Source organism: Hesperophylax consimilis, chromosome 30 (assembly GCF_061612785.1).
Source record: "Hesperophylax consimilis isolate HC1 chromosome 30, BYU_Hcon_1.0, whole genome shotgun sequence".
Classification (NCBI taxonomy): domain Eukaryota; kingdom Metazoa; phylum Arthropoda; class Insecta; order Trichoptera; family Limnephilidae; genus Hesperophylax; species Hesperophylax consimilis.
Window position 1 is genome coordinate 9,448,953 of NC_142865.1, and position 14,460 is coordinate 9,463,412.

Below are 14,460 nucleotides of genomic sequence, written 5' to 3' on the forward strand. Positions count from 1 at the left end.
AAATAAATCAATAGATTTACATATGTTCCATATTTAAATAAAGTTCCTTTTTTCAAAAATTTTATAAAATTATTGTTTGAAGTTTATTTTCCCTTTCCCTGCTAAAAGAAACCACCAAAGTAGTATAGTTTTTTACTAACCAATTTTAAGTTAAAAATTTAATAATAATAATAATAATAATAATAATTGGATAATTTGTAGAGCGCTGTTTTTGTGAAAAATCACCTCAAGGGCATGTTTATTTTCAAAATATTATTTTTTCAGCACTAAAGGCGGAGAACTTCGACATATTTAACCAGCTTAAATATTTTTGGCATGTTACTAATGCTTTTTCAACTTTTCTATGTAATTTGAATTAGCATCAATTTTTAAAAAGTTGAAAAAAAAACTAAAGTTTTTTCTCGGCCATTGCAATCAAAGATTTTAAAATGTGTATGTGAAAAGAGAAAATCTACAAAATTTATTTACAAACTGGTTTCAGCTATGCCTAGTTTAAGTCTATTGGATTATTGTTTAGTTGCCTTTTCTTTTGAAATTTTGATAGAATATTATTGTTTGTGTCAATGTGCATAATTTTAAATAAAATTAACATTTCTCAATCATTGAATAATTCAAAAGATTAATTTACTAGAGCTCTATATCTTCTATACGAAACACTACATTAATGTACAAAATGAACATCTCTTTGGATGCTTTTATTTTATTTCTAAACCATTGCATGATTTTCACTGTATTTCATAGCCATTGCATGATTTCCATCTTATGTCTGTATCGATGCATGACTATTATCTCATTTCATATTTACTGAACCATTGCATGATTTTCACTGTCTTCATTAGCAATCGGATGATTTTCATCTTAATTCTTAACCACTGCATGATTTTCACTGTATCTCCTAACCATGCATGATTTTCACTGCCTTCATTAGCAATTGGATGATTTTCATCTTAATTCTTAACCACTGCATGATTTTCACTGTATCTCCTAACCATGCATGATTTTCACTGCCTTCATTAACAATTGGATGATATTCATCTTAATTCTTAACCACTGCATGATTTTCACTGTATCTCCTAACCATGCATGATTTTCACTGCCTTCATTAACAATTGGATGATATTCATCTTAATTCTTAACCACTGCATGATTTTCACTGTATCTCCTAACCATGCATGATTTTCACTGCCTTCATTAACAATTGGATGATATTCGTCTTAATTCTTAACCACTGCATGATTTTCACTGTATCTCCTAACCATGCATGATTTTCACTGCCTTCATTAACAATTGGATGATATTCATCTTAATTCTTAACCACTGCATGATTTTCACTGTATCTCCTAACCATGCATGATTTTCACGGTATGTATTTCTTTACCGTTGCATGATTTTCAATGCATTTCTTAACCATTTCATAATTTTCACTGTATGTCCTAACCATTGCATGATTTTTAACTTATTTCTCAACCACTGCATGATTTTCATCATATTTCTTAGCCACTGCATGTATTACTTTTCATAACCATTGCATGATTCTAAAACACGCAGATGATCATCTCTTAACCTAATGTCTTCGGTTTCAATGGCCACAAAGTTCTACAAACTAAAATAATTATATTATATTATACACAGTAGGTATGTAATAAATTAAATTAAAACTAAAAATTCGTAACTTTTGTTCAAACGCTACGACTAAAAATAAATGCTTTCAAACTTGGAGAACCAATTCTGTTCTGAAATCTAGTTGAATTTTAAAATAAATTATTAATTATATACAAAAAAAATTATAAATAATTAATGAAATTTAAAAAAAAACTTTTTTTTTTCTTTCTTACACTTTTGTCTAAAGAATATTGAAAACAAAAAAAAACTTCTTTTTTTTCTTTCTTACACTTTTGTCTAAAGAATATTGAAAACAAAAAAAAACATTGTTTGATGAAACATCATGTATTACAATAATTTTAAAAAAAGAAAGCCAAAATACTTTCTAATTTTCATTAAAAAAATAAGAAAGTAAAATTTATCAAAAACCATTTTTTTACAAGAGGCAAGCTGGACATAAAAAAAATTGACTTAAATTAAATTAAACAGTTATTTTCACTGGACGTTAACAGCTTGCTTTCTTTTTATGTTCACTATTCACAATCTTTTTCATCGATCGTCCACGAAAATTCAACTTCAGTTCACGATTTGTACGAGCACTGAACATTTTTTATGTTAATATTTATAGCATGGATATTGCTATGAAATTAACTTGATGTTTGTTACACTTTCAATATTAGAAAAATAAATATTTGTATTTTAAGAATATTTGAAGGGAAAAAAGATTATCGGTTTTGACAAAAAAGAATATTACATTAAAAAAAATATTTTGAAAAATAAGTAAAACTAATTTTGAATGTTTTACAAAAAAAATGTATAGTACGGTTCTGTTTGATTTTATCTTTGTCTTATTAAAGTAAAAAGTTTTTTTATAAATATTATAAACTGTGTATAAACCATCTCCTATAGTAGTTATTATAGATTCTGGACATTATTGTAATGAAAATTTCAATATTCTAGAAGTGTTTTGTCTTCATACAACAATATTGTACAACAAACATTAATTTGAATATTAAAAATGAATTGAATCATTTCTTTTAATAAACATTTTTTGTCAGCGAGCGACAAATTTAGCAATTAAAGATTGACACCTCTAGTATGTGACTTGAAACAATGTTAATAATTTCAAAAATACCAAGGGTTTGAAGGATGGTGCGATAGGTTAATGGTTAGACCAAATCTTGGTCACGTCAAACCATTATGTCTAATACATATGATTTGATGATTGTTAACATTGTTTCAATTCATTTTTGTGAATTAAAAATTCAACCAGACGTTTAAACAGAGCCCCAAAACACTCAGCACAAGAGAATTCAAGTGTCATAATCTTCGTCGATTTCCAAAGGGGGAGCTTTTCGAAGCGAACTAGACGTAAGGGTAGAAGGGGGCTGTTTTGTAATTGGAGTTATCGGCAGCAGAGGGGGGGGCTCATTAGAGCTTTGCCCCTTCCTGCGTCTAGTGGCACCCGTCAAACTCTTTGCACTTTCTGCAATGTTTTTCGGCATGTTTTTTGGCAGACTCGTCACATCTTTCATAGACAGATTTGTTGGTTCAGTAGAATTGCTGGCGTCGAACTTATAATTGGACAGATCCAAATGAAACATTGGCGCCGGTTTAGATTTCGGTATGCTCAAATCTTCCACTTGATCTTCGTCGACCGTCATCGAATGCCGCATGTTCGGCAAGTGTGACGTGTCGTAAAGTGATGTTGTTCTTTTTAAGGTTTGCAACGCGGGAGGCGGCCCTTTTTTAGCCCCCGCAAACTGATTCAAACTCTCGGATCTGTGCAGACTAGATTTAAAAATCCCGCTGTCTTTAAAGATAGGCGTATGAGGATGACGAATGTACGTGGGAGTAAACGGAGGGTTATTTCTTTCCGATTGCGGAGTTAGGGGCATAGCCGAAAGGTCAAGATGAAACATTGGCGTTGTCGGCGTTTTTGTAGCTGCATTACTGTCTTGAAACGATTTTGATAAATCAATGTGCAAACGTGGTACAATCGTTTCAGCCGCTGGTTTTTTCTCAGAATACGTTCCGATTGTATCCCTATACCCGGCGTTTGAAAAACTCTTATCACTAGAATCAGACTGTTTGTAGAATCCGGCCGAGCGAGAATATTCCGGGTTCGGTTGAATAACGGAACTGTAGACGGGCGGCACTTCTTTCTTTTCTATTTCTTCAACGTCTTCTTTTAGCGTTTCTTGGTAGAAGTTTGGCAAGCGACTAGTTCTTAGAGTGGCGGCGGGAAGATCGTAAACTAAAGGAGGCGGGGCATTATCTATCGTTATAACACCGCCAGGGTTGCATAAAGCGACAGCATTAGGAACTCTGATATTTTCTGGGATTCTTTCAGTTTGTCTGTTTGGATATTGGCGAGCATTGCCTCGTCCGTTGTGAGGGTGTTTGTTTCTCTTGTTGGGAGGTTCGTAGTCGCTTCCTGAGTCGCTAGATTGACCATTGTGATGGTTAGCATGACTGTTGTGGGGGTGATTGCTGATGCTTGTGCTGATGTTGTGACTAGAGCTGGCTTGCCGGGGTTGCCGCGGCTTTGTATCAGGGAAGCGCGACGCGGTGGGAGAACTCTCCTCGCTACGATTATGCACCGTACCTGCGGCTTCCTTTTCTTCTGCTTGCGATACATCCGGAATGTTTTTCACCTGAAAATAAATAATTAATATTAAAATCACAATTACTACGCTAAACAGTTTGGTTTAAACAAAATACACGTTTGACGGGTGACTAATTTCTGACCAACTGTTTATCTAAATATGCCATATCTATTTGAGAATATTAATGATATCACAAATCATGTGTTTTATAGCACTATACCGTATTAATATTATCTAAATTGCAGCAAATTTTACACAGTATTTTGTTTTTTAGTTTGTTTTAAAAACGATTTGTTTAGATCACGCTTATATTTGTTTATTTCTTCAATGCAATTAATATACCTGTGCGAAAAAACACGAAGGAATGCCAGAAAAACATGTTGATCAGTTAATTTCGACTGTTAACCCTTTGAATGTCAATAATAATCATGATCAATAATAATAACATCATTGAAGAAAAAGATAATATAAACAAATCTAAACGAAACATGGAACAGAACAAGACAGAGAAAAATAAAAAGATAACGGTCTCAACTGAGAATCGAACCCAGGATCTCAATCTTACCGCCTTTCACCTCTAAACACTTGGCCATTAAGTCCTAATTATTATACGTCAGTTTTGTCGATCTCATATTTCAAATTCAGAATTATACGCCCACCACGATACGAAGCAGTGCAATTGCAGTTTTGACCTTGTAAATTCATTTTGCTTTTGGATCGTACCTCTACTAGGTTCGTTAAAGACTAAAATTAAACACACATGTCGTCTTATGCCAGTATGGTATGGTCTACGTGTTGGCTTTAACAAAAATATCTTTTTATTTATTGAAATTTCTTGTCGGCCCTGCGGGTTGAGGATATGTTGGCCCACAAGAGGTTAAACAATGTTATAAGTAAATTATTATAAGCAATAATTAGTCGCCTATAATATCAATACAAATTGAAAATATCTCCCGAGTAAAAATAAATGCCGCCAATGGGAATTGAACCCGCGCCTTCTGATGTCCGGTCAGACGCTCTGAACCACTGAGCCACGTCGGCTTATTTCCAACCCGCCAAATAATTCAATATGTACTAGTACTTCATTCTCAACAGTTACTGCTTATTATATTTTTTTCACGTGTAAACAACTTTATTTTTGTAGGAAAGGTTTGTTAGTGCTAAATTTCCCACTAGATGGCGTTGAGGCATATTATATCTACATTTGTTGGTGAAATATTTTGACTTTGTAATATATTTGTCTAACAAAATTCGTGTGTTTTTATATATATTTTTTTGCTATCTGTAATTTCAGTTATGAAAAACGTAAGAAGAGTCATTTTAATCTATTTTTTTTATGTTCGCATTCAATATTTTAATATTTCCAAAATTATTTCAAAGCGTGTTTTATCACTTTTCAAAAGCATTTTTATTTTACAGATACGTTCAGAAATATTCCACTTATTTGGATTTTATTGCAAAGCGGAAATATTTAATCTTCTGTCAAAATATGACTGAGGCCTGAAGAGTTAATGATAATCACAATACAAATACTACGACTCCACTCCTAGTTCTTGGCATTCAAAGGGTTAAATATGGCTGTTATTTACAAAAACATGCATCACATTTCCTTATATGAATACATGTATTAATTAAAGCGCTAAGTGCCAAAAACTAGAACTGCTTGCTGTAACAAAATACTGATTTGTCTAATAAAATTATATGTGGCCTACCCTTTGTAAAAATGTTACTTAGTAGTATAGAACAATATCGACGGCTTCCATAATTTAAAAGCATAAATTAATTCTGCATTTCTACAAAATAAAAGTTTAAAACGGACAACGACGGTTACGGTGAAGCTCCACAATAAGAATTTTATTTAATGCTCTAAGTGCCATCTTAGGGGCTCTGGCAGATCTAAGTGCACAACCTTCACATGGGGAATAGGGATGTGCATATAAATAAAACAAATCACTTATTTGTTTAATTTAATAAAAAATTATTCTGATGTACAAATACATATTTATTTAAATGATTCAAACATAATAAAAAGTGTCGGTGTGCGAAAATTAAACATAGGTATATAACTTTTCATAAAACCTATAAACATATTTTAAAAGGAATACAGTGTTTCAAAAGTAGGTACCGCTCTACCAAACAAAATGCAAATTATAATAAACAGTTTAAGAAAATAATACAATACCTACCTACCAAAATGTATGGAAAAAGCATAGATAATTTTGTATTTGACATTTGGTTGACACTCTTCACCGATGGCGACATCTACAATTAGCTTTGCGTGGCCAACCCCATTATGTATTGTGAAAGCATACATTTTGATTAATAAAAGTTCGTAGGTCATATCATTAAATGCATGTTTTTATTAATATTATTGTTATCGACATCACGAAAGACCAATATATCATTGGAAACGGCTTTATGAAACATAACGACACTAAAAAACTTAATTATTATTTTCCATGAAATAAGTAGGTATAATAAATTAAAAGTAACGAGTACATAAGAAAAACAGTGGAATTAAAAGAATTATCTGTTTACAAAATGATTGGATTCGAAATTAATATTAACAATATGAATGAATAATATTATTACGACAGGCATGCACATCACTAGCGCGTTAGTACCAAAACTAACAAAATGTACATGAAAATAATATTATACACATACCTCAGAATTTGGTGGTTTTTTGGCAGGAATGACTTTATTATTTAGTGTGGAATACTCTTGGCCACTGGTTTTAAGTTTTTTTTTCGAATTTTGCACACTTCCTTTACCTTTTTGATGGCGTTTTACAAGCAAGCTCGCGACTGTCAACACACCATCGCCGTCCATTTTATATGGAATGTCAATGAACACTGTTGTGGCACTTAAACCATTTTAAAAGATAACATACCAATGGAGTTACAGCGATGGCAGACTTCATCAATTTATTGTATTTTTTTGAACTGCCTGAGGCACTTGGATCCTATTTAGGGTTATTGGCATCGGTACATAGAATACATTTCTGTAAAAACATCGTTTTCGATTTTTTGGGCACTTAGCGCCTTAATTAATACACGTATTCATATGTATTATGTGTAAAATATTTGTATACATAATATTATTCATAAAATTGATATAACTAGCATAATTAAGATGATCCCACAGAACAGATTATCCAATAGAAATGTGCCGAAGGGCAATTTTATCTAACTTACTGGTAAAACAGACAAAAATATTTCTAATTAAAATTATTTTTTTCAAATTCATTGGGCCTAGGAATCGAAATGCGATCTATAAGGACTTGAAAGAAAGCTGACGTTGCCAAGACCTTTAACTTATTCATCTGGTCCGCCACATAATTCTGTCCTGGCATACCCTTTGATTCATTATTCACTATTTTGACACAACCCTTGATTCACCTGATCGTGTCATTCTTCCCGAGTCGTCAATGATAACTGGCATTATTGATTAAGCCTGTGACAGAGCAAGCTATAAGCGCGCTATATTTATGTTGCTTGTCCTATTTCAACATATCGCTCGCCATACATTCACATCGGTAGTTTATGGCGAGCGATATGCTGAAATAGGCCAAGCCATGATGCGTATAGCGAAATGTGTCGCCTACCTTAACCTCCCTGAGTGAGCTTTCTCAAACAAAACTGTGTCCCAGGAGTGAGCATTTTCGAAGAACACAAATAAAAAAAAATTAAATGCAAAACCATAGTTTGCTCAAAATTATCATTTATTCAGACATGTACCCGGCGTTTCTGGGGGTTATCCTTAAACCATCGATAGACATATAACATCTCAAACTTTTCAGTAAGCCTTTTTAAGATATACAATTCCGTAGCAAGTTATTTTGATGTATCTCGCAATGTTTAGCCAGCATTAGCAATGTAGTACCCGAAAATATATTTTTACGTCTTGATTATAAAACATCGACTTTTCTCTACTTTCTATAAGTATAATATGCATGTATCATATATGTAAACCTTCCGGAAGAAATTCTCTAAATGATAGTGAAAACCTTATCAAAATCCGTTGCGTAGTTTAGAAGAACTAAGCGCAAACAGACAGACGCGGACAGCAACATTATTTTATACTATTTAGAGATAATCAAGGACGTTATAGTACGGCCATACTCTTTGGGGAGTATTTTGTTCTGGTCGTAATAGTACGGCCACACTCACCGATAGGTTAATCATTAATACTACATCATTATTTACAAATTTAATCACAACAAATTGATTATCAATGTTGGATTTATAATAATATTTATTACGGGGTTTTCCCCCAACATTTTTCCTCATCAAAGTCGTAGTAAGTTCATAATGATTTGTTTAGATTAAAAACAATTTATTTATGAAACGCAATATTGAAAATAATTCAATGAAGTGTATCCTAATTAATAATAAAGGATGTTTTTTTAAGTCCGATAGAACTTAGAATTGTGAATAATAACACATAAAAACAAACAAAAAATTCAAAAGATCAAAACATGGCATTTTTGTATACAATGATAAAATATTGTGAGCAACATTCGGTTTAAACACAAAGTAACTTGGTGGAAGTTAAATTGAATAAAAAGCACTAATATAACAGTTATCTTTGTCCAGGAAGAAAACAGATTGAATTTCTGTTTTTGTTTCTTGTGTTTGTATGACTTGTTGCATAGCTTTTATCAAATGTAATTTTATTCTTATTTTTTATGTTTCAAAGTATTTGTCAAATTAAAATTATACTACCAACCATGTAAAAGCCCTCTGGGCGTTAAATAAATAAATAAAGAGTATCTAATATAATAGCAATTGACATGTATCGGAGGATGTCAAATTGAATGAAGAGTAACTAGTATAATAGCAGTTGACATGTATCAGAAGATGTCAAATTTAATAAAGAGTAACTAGTATAATAGCAGTTGACATGTATCAGAAGATGTCAAATTTAATAAAGAGTAACTAGTATAATAGTAGTCGACATGTATCGGAAGATGTCAAATTGAATAAAGAGTAACTAGTATAATAGTAGTTGACATGTATCGGAAGATGTTAAATTATAACAGAAATACGCCAAACGTGCACCCAACATGCTTCAATTACTAGTTCTTGTTTCACAAGCTCGGCTGTGGAATTATTTGCCAGATTGTGTGTTTCCATCCTCCTTCAAAAAGAGTGTATGAGATCCAGGTTCACTCCTTTATTTCCTCCAAAGTACCCTTCAAACAGCATCCCCAAAGAAGAAATAAGCCCTAAAGGAAATTATTTTCCTCAGGCCCTCCAGTGTGGTGTCGATTGACAAAAAAAACATATATTGTCCTGCAAAAAAGTGAAATTGAATAAAGAGTACTAGCATAAAATTAATTACCATGTCTCTGAGGAAGTCGAATCTGGACTCAGCCAGGATGCACTGCTTCAAGTGCGAGGGGCTGAGGGTCTTGGCATTCCTGCCCTGCGTCACCTGCAGCGCCTTGGTCAGGAGGGACTCCACAAATAGCTCCAGGGTGCGAGGTGTGATGGAGTTAAGGCATATATTTGGCTAAGTATTGATACAGTAATAAAAATAAAAAGCTGTAATTATTATATGTACACAAATTCCTCAATAGGGTATTTTCACTGTTTTTTTTCTCAAAAAAAAATAACGAAAATGAAGGTATTTTTAATGTGCCATTTCCGATTTGCCGCCAAAACAACATGTTGGTTTTTGTTTTGTGAATATGGCAGCGTTGATGTCACGCCGGTCAACGTCGGTACCAGCCAACGGCATTTTCTACATCATAGTGACGTTGTATCACAAATTAATGCATAAATATATAAAGTATCGAGAGCATCTCCTATCCTTATCCTATATTCCCCTTCCCTTTACTTTCTGATTAGATTTTAAGGCAAAATAAAACTAATATCTCATACCAACATTAGGATAAGAAATTTTAGCTTAACCTTGTTTAGCCTGGTATATATTTATCTTTGCACATTATAAAAGTTTGTTTCTTACCAAATAAACAAGTTGAAAGTCAAAGTGTGTTGAATTGCCTACCAATGGACAATGTTAATGGGAACGTAACACATTAATCTCTTTAATTTTTAGCGATAAATCATCCTAAGGCGGATAAAGATCTATAATTAATTCCTTTCATTTAACCCCTCAGGCCTCCGGCAAATTGACCGTCATATTTCTTAAAGACGCTGTCAGGTAGTCAGAGAATCTGTTTGAATTTCCGCTTTGCAATAAAATCTAATTACGTATTTTCATCTAAACGCTGAATTAAAATTACTGATAGCAAAAAATTATTTGATAAATGTATTATAAACATAAACAATCCAGATAACCCATTTAGTGCATTTTCAGCACCAGTTCCCTAAATTTAACATAGATAAATTAACTTCCTACTTCTTCTGGCGCTAATAACAACTTTTTCATAAACATTTCTGTCATTATTATTAACATGTAGAATATATATTTATGTATGTAATCCTCAAACTGATTCAAGGCATAGTAATATGTATTTGTGTTTCTATGTTACCTCTATACAGAGTTGTGTTGTATCATTCACAAACTCGTCCCACTGTAATTTAATATTACGTTGAGTTAGATTTATCATTATTATTAATATTTTATGTACAGAGTATCACACATAAATTCATCTCATTGTTGTTTATATCAACTTATCACTGACAGTACGGGCAATAAGCGTAACATATATTTTTCAATGTAAATATGTTAGTTGCACATGGTTGTAAGTCACACAATACAATGTTGTTTATTGGTCATAAATATGTATGTCATTAGTTTTAAGTCACTAGTTTTAAATCTTAGTTGTAAGTAATTTGGTAGACTGGGCGTCTCCGAGTCTCGTTCTCGTGGCACAGAAATAGAGATGGTTTATGTGAAATGAAGCCAGGAACTGCAATGACAGCCTATTTCAGATTTCAGGTATCTAACATCTCTATTTGTCTTTCTGGCGATGGCCGATTTACAAAATACATACATCTATGGTTGCTCGCCATGCACATCACGGTTGCTAACTGAGCTGACAGCTAATCAATCATAGGAATGAATCTTTTTTTTAAGTTGGCATTGTCATTGGTGGTTTGTGATCGGATCAAAATGATCACGATTGATCCAGAACGACACATATCTTCCCTCTAGAATTGCACATAATATTTTCAGTGAAAGTCGATCTTCTGTAATTAAGCCAGACTTTTATAAAAGGAGCAGCAGGTTGGATCATGGTGCCTTTCTTCAGGCTATATCTGTAGCAAGTTAACTGTTAACTTATTGCGAAGTAATGATAGTAACGGACAATAACACTACACTATACAATTAAAAATAATAAAATTTAAACACATTCCATGAGCCATCACAATACAAATGTAACAAATGGCATCATAAATAAGACTCCACAAAACTTTTCTATTATTATAAATTATTAATCCATAACACAACGCATCACATTAAATTTCCGAAATAGAATTGTGACGCCGATTGTACCACGTTATAATATAATTTTAACTTTTCTATAAGCATAGCACTGATGCAATCTAAATATGAATCAACTGAAAAATTTAATAATCTGTTAAAAAATGTAAAATATTCTTCTGCAATATTGTAACAAAGCAATCTTTAGTTGTAAACGCAATCAGTTAATAGATGACGGATCACAAACGGATGCTGAAATGAACAGTCACCACTATTATTTGTAAACAAACCTAAGTGATATAATAATATATAATACAACTGCAGTGTCAAACATCGAAAATGTAGCTTATTTTGGTATTTAAAAAGGATATAGATTATGACTGGAACGGCTTGCGCCACCTTCCCGACTTCCTCATCCGTCTGCATTATTTTCTTTATCCGCCCCTGTAAAAAATTAAGGCTAGGTCATGTCAAAACGCAAAAGCTCACCAAAGGGATAAATTCAAATGTCAACCCTAAATAACCAAAATAACATACCGCAGGGAAGCGCGCGTTGTACTTTTTCTTCTTAGACGGCATTCTGAACCGTTAATTAAACGTAATTCGTTGAAAATGTTTAATTTACTTCACAACTGACGGGAGACGAAAACATTTGCGCAAAATTTTGAGGTTATTGAAAGGATTTTCTCGTCCCACTTCATTTTTATATGAAACTGACAACTGTAAAGGTGACCATTCACCAGTCACAGTCACTCGGGTGAAAGCATTTTATTCGGTCAGTACTTATTTACTTTGAATTTTTTAAATTTCTTTATCCCACTTAAAATTGAGAAATGAACTAAAAATATGTAATAAACATATTGAAATTCGTACTATGTATATGGTGTCCGGAAACCTATACCACAAGCATAGCTGGTGAATTTACATAACATAGGGAACCAAAAAAAAAAATTGCACATTTCGTTTTTTTTTTTAACTTTCAATTATTTCAACAACTAAGGGTTAAAAAAACTTTTGAAACCAGGTCTACGCCTTAAAGCATTTAAAAATACAAAACATCTTATATTCACCCTAATGACCAATTTCTTTAAAAAAATAACCTTAAAAAAATCATTGTGGGACTCAATTTACTCCAAAACGAAAGCTCAAATCGAAAAATAGAATCAAAGTTTCCCGCTTGTACTACAAGTTTCCGAACACTGTGCTTAATATAAACATTTTTGTCATTTCAAAATGCATCAGCAAATGAAACCGCAATCCGAATTTCATGATGACCGAGTTGTTTGGCGGTCCGTCCTCTCTGCCTACCCCTGCGGGAAACGGCGTGATGGTTAGTTAGTTAGTTTATTTTTTTTTTAAGATTTCGGCAATCGGAACATGTCTAATGGAAAAACTACTTTTCCTTTTTTTTAGTTCACCCTTATTTTGTGTAGGGGGTGGGGGGAAATTAGGCCCACCTACCTATTCACATTTAAAAAATAACTAAATAAAGCCCGTCGTCCTACGGGTCGTTGAGCAATCAACATAAACCGAATGCTACAAGACTCTGCGCATTAAAGTTCCACAGTAAACTGCGCTACAGACCGTTACCTTATTATAGTGAACTTGATTTTCTGCAGGGTATTCGAGGTCGCAGCATTCGGTTTATGTCGATTGCTCACACATCCGTGGGATGACAGGCTTATACAGCTTAGATTTTACTCAACAAGATTCGTTGAGTTTCCACAGATAAAATTTTCCCGCCGTTTTAAAAGTGACAGTTCTCATTTCTCATCGCCGCCGAAACTAAACTAAAGTTCGCTTTCAAATTTCTTTCCACATTCGATATTTTGTATTTTATCCACAAACATGGCAGAAAGACTCGAAGATCTAAACCTGCCGATATCTGTCGTCTCCCGACTGGTGAAGGAGGCACTTCCTGACGGCATTTCCATCGCAAAGGAAGCTAGAACCGGGCTGGCAAAAGTGGCATCGGTTTTCGTTCTGTACGTTACCTCGGCATCTACAAATGTTGCCAAGAAAGCCGGCAGAAAGACCCTGACCGGTCAAGATGTTCTCGACGCCATGGAAGACATAGAATTCGAAAAGTTCATCGAACCCCTGAAAGAATCTCTGGAGATCTATAAGGCTTCCTTGAAACTCAAGAAAGGTATTACTGCCGCGAAGAAAAAGGACCAAGAAGACGAACGAGATCAAGAATTATCCGAAATTCTCGAAGACTGAATTTAATTATGTAGTTTTGTGAACAATAAAAGTGTTGGGTTCCATTACAAAATAGAACATCGAAGAAAAAGAACAAACAAAAAAAACCTAACCTAACTCATTAATTTAACATGTTCTTTTTTATCCGGTTACCATAAGGGTTTAGGTATGTCTAAAATGAGCTGTGACAATAGAATCATGTAATTTGTTCTCATTGGTTAGCAGCCGAGTGGACAATAATAATAACATAACCTTTATATAGTGCAGTTTTGTGTTATTTCACTGTGCGCAAATGCGTAAAGTTCCAACTGCGGTGTCACGGGATCAATCATCTGCTTTGATTCTCTTTCAGATAGTCTTTCATCATTTCTTAAGCAACTTTTTCTTACTACAATTGGAGTAGTGGTGAGAATTCAAATACTGTCAGGTTATTCGCAACCCGGGAATGTTTGCCTTTCTGTAAAAACATAATTATGATGTAAAAAGGAAAACAGATATTGTGAGAGCTTTGGCGACTTTTGGTCTGGAGCTCCGTAAGCACTCGGGCTATAGGTCCATTTAGAAACACATCGAGACACTGGTTAGATGCATTGGAAGGCGTGAAGGCCATCCTTTAGGTCCACCTTTGGCGCGTCCCAAGCCGATCTGA

The 14,460-nt window shown here is 33.6% G+C and overlaps 2 protein-coding genes across 2 annotated transcripts; one reads left to right on the forward strand and one right to left on the reverse strand.

Annotated features, from left to right (window-relative positions):
• Window positions 1–2,431: 2,431 nt before the first annotated feature.
• NC2alpha (negative cofactor 2 alpha) lies at window positions 2,432–12,275 on the reverse strand. The gene is made up of 4 exons (XM_089649534.1): window positions 12,147–12,275; window positions 11,981–12,053; window positions 9,558–9,700; window positions 2,432–4,259 (listed from the first exon to the last, which is right to left on the reverse strand). Exons 1-4 carry the CDS (start codon window positions 12,186–12,188, stop codon window positions 2,916–2,918), a joined length of 1,602 nt encoding a protein of 533 aa, XP_089505660.1. The 5' UTR covers window positions 12,189–12,275; the 3' UTR covers window positions 2,432–2,915.
• A 1,018-nt stretch (window positions 12,276–13,293) lies between these two features.
• Window positions 13,294–14,089, forward strand: Chrac-14 (DNA polymerase epsilon subunit 3 Chrac-14). The gene has a single exon (XM_089649537.1). It carries the CDS (start codon window positions 13,458–13,460, stop codon window positions 13,830–13,832), a length of 375 nt encoding a protein of 124 aa, XP_089505663.1. The 5' UTR covers window positions 13,294–13,457; the 3' UTR covers window positions 13,833–14,089.
• The last annotated feature ends 371 nt before the right edge of the window (window positions 14,090–14,460 follow it).